This window comes from Cupressus sempervirens, chromosome 2, assembly GCF_028749045.1.
Source record: "Cupressus sempervirens isolate cs-2001-9-10 chromosome 2, ASM2874904v1, whole genome shotgun sequence".
NCBI classification, from domain to species: domain Eukaryota; kingdom Viridiplantae; phylum Streptophyta; class Pinopsida; order Cupressales; family Cupressaceae; genus Cupressus; species Cupressus sempervirens.
In genome coordinates, this window is record NC_143119.1 from 433,665,279 (window position 1) to 433,672,185 (window position 6,907).

General features: G+C 36.2%; 1 protein-coding gene across 1 annotated transcript; it reads left to right on the plus strand.

Moving 5' to 3' along the window:
• Positions 1 to 874: 874 nt before the first annotated feature.
• LOC149572944 (protein FAF-like, chloroplastic) lies at positions 875 to 1,763 on the plus strand. Its single transcript, XM_089814063.1, has one exon. It carries the CDS (start codon positions 955 to 957, stop codon positions 1,492 to 1,494), a length of 540 nt encoding a protein of 179 aa, XP_089670189.1. The 5' UTR covers positions 875 to 954; the 3' UTR covers positions 1,495 to 1,763.
• The last annotated feature ends 5,144 nt before the right edge of the window (positions 1,764 to 6,907 follow it).

Sequence of the window (6,907 nt, forward strand, 5' to 3'; positions counted from 1 at the left end):
TAGATTTTTACCATCACACAATCATATAAAAAAAGACCACTAGTGCCACTTTATTTTGAATAAGATTTTTTTGTATATGCTAATTAAAGCTTTTTAAACAACTCAAAAATAGAAAAAAATTAAACAATGTTCAATAATGGCAAAGAGACAAAAGAGGGCCAAAGCTTAAACCATCAACTTACTTGGTTATTTGAAATATAAAGAATTAAATAATAATTCTTTTTTTGAGACATGACAAAGCACACAATCAATTTGTTTGTTAATTGAAACATCTCTAAAGATGCGTGGACCTAATTTGGATAATGATGTCATATTTCTCTCATCTTCAATATTTGTTATTGTTCTAGTTTTGATCATGAGATGTTTACCTTGATACTGTCATATCCAAAAACCAACAATGTCACTATATTTTGAAATAGATTTTTTCAAAATTTAGATAACGATACCATATTTCTAGAGTCTTCAATATTTGTTATTATTGTGTTTTAAGCACGAGATGTTTACCTTGACACAATCATATCCAAAAATCAACAATATAACTATATTTTAAAATAGATTATAAAAAAAAAAAAAAAAAAACAATGTCCAATAATGGTGAGGAGACAATTGCTACACCCTCAGCTTTCAAGCAGAGTCCCTTTTCGCTTTTGTTCTAGTGAGGATCTAAACGTGATGGCATTAATGGATTAAGGAGATGAAATGGAGCCTGCCATTCATTCCACGCCAGCAAGGCAAATGCTACAAATTGACGAGCATCACAATCAACCACGTCAGCACCGCTCATCCACGTCGCACACTTGTCAGCAGCAGCGTCCGCTACACGTGGACTCTTTGCCCGACAGTTACCACCGCAGAGTTTTCATTTAATCCCGATTCTCATCCTCATTTAATCGGATTCCACTTGAGAAAAATCTTACATCCAGCTCGCACTATTCCAGAAAAATCTTCCCGGCTATGGATGGCAGCGGCACAGGCGAGGGCAAATGCATTGGCGATGACTGGAGCACGATATTTAAGCTGAATCCGCCGCCATTAATGGGATTCAAATGTTGCCCTGCGCCTGCGCCAGCGCCTGTTGCGTCTACGGAGAACAATCGCTCATTCGATGGAACGAGCCGCCCTAGCTCGCCTCAGGCTCTGCAGCTTTGTACCGAAGGGTTAGGGTTTGAGAGCTCCGATGAGACTGAAAGCCCTAAAATTCAAGCATTTAAGGGCGATGATAAGGAAGAGGGGATATCCGTGGAGGAAATGGAAGTGGAAACCGAACAGGGGACTCCAAGGCGGCACAGAGCGCACTGCAGTAAATTTCCGCCGCCCCTGCCTTCGATTGCGCGCAACGGCCACGCGGGCTTTTTCTTCAAATCTTGCAAAAAAGACGGGAGATTTCTGTTGCAGGAAGTGAAGATTCCTCCGCATGAAGTTCTCCGGGCGTGGCGGGGCGAAGGACGCCTCCAGCTGCATCTTGCGCATAATGACGACTTTGATGACGGGTAATGCACGGCGGAAGGGCAGCGCAGAGCTATTTTAAGTGATTTCTTTCGAAATTTATGTTTCATTAAACATAAGTATCTGCTTGTTTTTTTTTTTCCCCTCTTCTGCTTAAATTTTCTCCTCTTTCTGCAATTGTGCATCCGATTGGAGGTTATTAGGCATGTCGTGTAAGTTAATTTGTTCTCAATCTTGAATTCTGCGATTTTTTCATCGTCAAAGATTCTTTCGACTGTATTAGAAGCATATATTCTAGATTACATCTTTGCGCATAATGACGACTTGGACGACTGGTAATCCAGAGGAGAATGGCTACGCAGAGCTATTTTTAGCATTTTCGTTTGAAATTGAAATGTCATTAAACAGAAATGTCTTCTTCCTTTTTCTTCTCTCTTTCTGCATATATTTTCTCATCTTTGTGCAGCTGTACATCCGATGATCAGAAATTATTAGGCACGTCGTGTAAGTTTATTTGTCCTCAACCTTGAATTATTCGATGTTTTCATTGTGAAGCATTATTTGGACTGTATTGTAAGCATATATTCTAAATTACACCTTGCGCATGACGACGACTTTGAGGACCGGTAATACACACGAAAACGGCGACGCAGAGCTATTTTTAGCGTTTTCTTTCGAAAATTATATGTCATTAAACAGAAATATCTTCTTCCTTTATTTCTCTTTCTGCATATATTTTCTCCTCTTTGTGCAACTATAAATCCGATCTGAAATTTTTAGGTGTATTGTGTAAGTTTATTTTTCCTCAATTTTCAATTCTGCGATTTTTTCATTGTGAAACATTATTTTGATTATAATAGTAGCATTTCGTCTAAGTTAAACCTGGCGTGTGAAGATTTTTTGGCGTTTGCTTTTGAAATTTATGCGTCATTAAAGAGAAATATCTTCTTCTTTTTTCACCTTTTTCTGTATAATTTCTCCTCTCTTTCTGCAATTGTACCGATCGGGATTATATGCGTACTGTCTAAATTTATTTGTAGTCAACCTTGAATTCTGCGATTTTTTTTTCCATACTGGAACATTATTTTGAATATATTATAAGCATATATTCTAATTACAGCTTGCGAATAATGACGATTTCAACGACGGGAAATACAGAGGAGAATGATTACACATGGCCTTTTTGAGCGTTTTCTTTCGAAATTTACGTCTCATTAAACAAAAATATATTTTCTTTTCCTTCCCTGCATAATTTTTCTCCTCTTTCTGCAGTTCTACATCCGATTGGAAATTATAGGTTAAAGTTTGAATTCTGCGATTCTTTCATTCTAAAACATGATTTTGACTATATTATAAGAATACATTCTGATCATACCCGCCAGTTTTAGCGCGTTCTTCGCATCATCTAAAGTTTATAATGTCGTCAACCTTGAATTCTACAATTTTTCCATTCTGATAAATTATTTCGACTGTACTGTCACACCATTAATGGCGCCTCCATTTATTCATCAACCTAAGTTGTGTGTGAGAAGAGTATTAAGCTGCATGAATCCACCACATTTTCTTCCACGTGCAAAGTGTGCATGCTTCCAACCGTGAGAGTGCTGCAAAGCCTGTTCTAGATATTTAGTTTGTTTATCATTTTGGGATTTCTTCAGATCTGCCAAATGAAAAGAAAGACTAGAATTTGTAGACTAGTGGTAGCTGGAATAAATCTGTCCATATAGGGAAGGGGAGAGATTTGCCTACTGATAAAAAGCTTCACGTATCGGTAAACAATTGTGCAATTGGATAATGTAATATCTATATGTTGTAGATTCGTTTTAGAAGGTTTTGAGGATATTTTAGAAAGTCTGAATATATTTGAAATTTATAATATCTTTATAAAAAATTGGATATATGTGAATTTTTCATTCTAACTAGTGTCTTTGTAATATGTATATAGAAAATGACTTGAAATCAATTTTACACATTGTATTGCTTTTTAAAAATTGTTTTGAACTCTTCATTCTTTTCAATAAACATAAAAATTCTTATCTCTTCAAAAACTTTGCTTCAAAAAATTCCATATCTTTACAGAGTGGTCTTGTATTTGTATTTTTATTATTTTATTTCAAACTAAAAAAATCTAGAGATAAACTTGAACATTAATTAACAATGTTAAATATGTTGAAATTGAATCATTACTACATGCATCTGATTCTTTATCCAAATCTATTTAAGGTTGAAGCATAGTAAAACCCTTTCAATAATTGTGTTTTTTGTTGTTCTTTGCCTATGTGAAATACGTTAACATCAATAAGAATTACCCACTCTTCATCTCGAATTATGATTAGATATCTATCCTTAGATTTTAGTTAGTAAATGCTAAAGAAAAACACAAAAAAAAATTGATTAAAATACTTTGATCTTTAACACTTGAAAACACAAACAAAGAAAAGAAAAGAAAAATGCCCATCTCAACATTATATTAACAAGCTTAAAATTGAATTCCTACAACAACTATTCTTGGCATGAGTACATAAATACTTGTACCAGAGCCATACATTATATAATATTACCTAAGAAACCACAAATGACATGTTTTTATACGAGACAGAAGTAAAAGATTTAAAGCACATTCTGTTGTGGTTTCACAATGTACACCCCATTTTGCTTAGAAATGGGGACCCCCCACTTTATTTTTCAGCTTTCTACAACCCTAGTCTGGGGTCTGAGTCTTTTCTAGAGTTTTATCTATTGTTTTTGGTCAAATTCGGGTCTCGGTTAGAGGACCTAGATCCTGGAAATCATTATTTTGGAGGATGAGTCATGTTTGCAAAGAAAAAAGGTGCACCAACGCACCTCCCTAGGTGCACTAGTGGCCAAAGTAGAGCACAAAGGTATCACCCTTGGTGATGCATAATAGCGCAACTATGCACCATCAAGGGGTGCTCTGGGTCCCCGGGTCTATAAAACTTGAGACCCCTTTCCCTCCCCATTTCATTTTTACTCCTCTAGCTTTAGTCGAGTGCAACACTGCACTAGTAGAGGTGCATATCACCCCTCCTCCGCTCCATTCACCTACACAAACATTAACAAGTTAATCACCAAGGAAGGTGTGCAGTTGTGCACCTTTTGTCTTCAAATAAAAAACATAACAAAACTAAAAAATCCACTAACACTTTTATTATAGGTGTGTAGATGCGCACCTATATAGAAACACCCTTGTCTTCACTAAGTATATCCCCCTTGAGATGTGTTGTTGTGCACCCCATGTATTCAAAAACTTTACAAAGGTAGATTTGCACCAGGCGCACCTTAGAGGTGCACTAGGTGCACATTGTTTTTGCATTCCAGGGGTACAAATCAAGTTTTTAGGTATTTTTTTCTTTTAAAGTTTTTAGGTATTATTTACATCATTATTAGGGTTTGATTTTTACTTTGACTTTGGACTAATGGACATTTTTTAATGCAGATTCAATGACTTCTTCATTGTCCTCCCTTGCTGCAAAGATGGTCCCAAAGCTGATAGTGTTCAAGTTTTAGGGTGCTCCAACGAAGTCACGTTTCTAGGATGATTATTCAGAGATCTGGGACACCAAACTAGGTCACACAAATTTGGACACATTCCTGACATTGTGCAACAAGCCAATAGAAAGGTCTCCAATGATATTTGATTTGGTCTGATTAGGACTTGTCAGTGTAACATCACACCTAGTATCAGTGCAGCCCTTAGAGCTTATTATGAAACTCACAGAAAACTATGTTCTTGAAGAAAGGGTAGTGAAGAGCATAACTGGAGAGATTGTCCTAGATCTTCAACCCAAGAATATAGAGAAGGTGTTCCATCTCCCGAGGGCAGATCAATTTATCAGATTATCCTATCACCAAGTGGAGAGATGGTACATGGAACATATAGATGAAGCTTCTAAGATCATCTAGTTTTCATACCTCATTGAGAAGACTCCTCTAGGATCAAAGTGGATATGACAAGAGGCTATATGAAGGAAGACTTGGATATTCAATCATACTCTCGAATAGAGTCATGGGATTGCTAGCGTTTGGACATTTGAACATTTGGATGGTGCATTTATTGAGACGATCAAAATAGTGGAGATGTCAATTGATTGGTCTTATATTCTTAGTGAAAACTTGGGTGAGTAGTTGGTGGTGGTTAAGAATAACTTGGAGTTCTATATGACATCATATTTGGTATACTTGTTAGCTGCAAGGGTGACATATTATCCAGGGCTTTATAAGAAGGGTAGGATGCAAGATGCAAACACATGACCCTATATCATATATCCTCAGCGGGTCAAAAAGAAGCCTCTAGAGCACAACAAGGAATATATGATTGTGAATGATGCATTTGTATTCGCAATAATCTAGTTCATTGAGGGGGATTATGGGAATAGGATGTCGTAGGAGGCAACAACTAAGATTTCAGAGGTTGGAGCCTATTACATCCAGTACCAAACATTCACATATTTGAGAGTAGCGAGTACAATGATCAATCCAAAGATACTTCCTAGATACCCAAGTGATAGATTAATACTACTAGAGATAGCTCGACAACTCTTATTTCCATATGACGGAGTACAAAGGCAGCACAAAGTAACATGGGTGTGGCCCATTACGATAAGACCATTTAGTGTGGATCAAAGACAAGATATTCCATCTTTTGAGTCTGAACGGGATGAATATCCTTTGGATGAGTATAATTCTCCTCGAACTTATTTTGATAACATCAAAAAAGTGTATTACTTGGGTGAACCCACAATAATGGGTTCCACTTTAGTGGGATGAACAAAAATGAAAAAAATTGCAAAATGAGAAATTGAGTTTACCATATATTCGCGCGAACACACTTATTGTGTTCGCGTGAACTTTTTTAGTAATCATGTTCACGCGAACATATTTCGTATGTGCGCGCGAACATATGTGATATATATGTTTGCGCAAACATGATTTGCATGTTCGCGTGAACATACGTTCACGCGAACATGGTAAACGTGTTCGCGTGAATGCCATGTTCGCATGAACATGCAAAATCACAAAAAACTTAACCTTTTTTTCTTTTTCTTTCTTTTTTTGCTCTTTTGACTGCCATAATTGCAGGAGAATGATCTCCTACTATAAAATAAAAAATGTCAAAATGTGCTGCTCGGAGCAAGCTTTCCAACGACTATAATTTTATTACATAATTTAATCACTAAGACTTTCAAATATGAGTTTAACTCATTATAGGTTCATTACCGATTGAACATCAACCAACTTTGACACCTCGGGAAAATTAGTAAATTAGGTCAATTTTTTTTTGAAAAATATGGAGGCACTGGCTTATTGAGATACCTTTCTATTCAGAAAAAATAAAAATGGTTTATGATAAATTGACTTCAAATTATCTGTGTCAAATGGAACATATGTCTGAATTACGGTTCATGTCACTTCAAAACTTCATAAACTATACAATATTCAA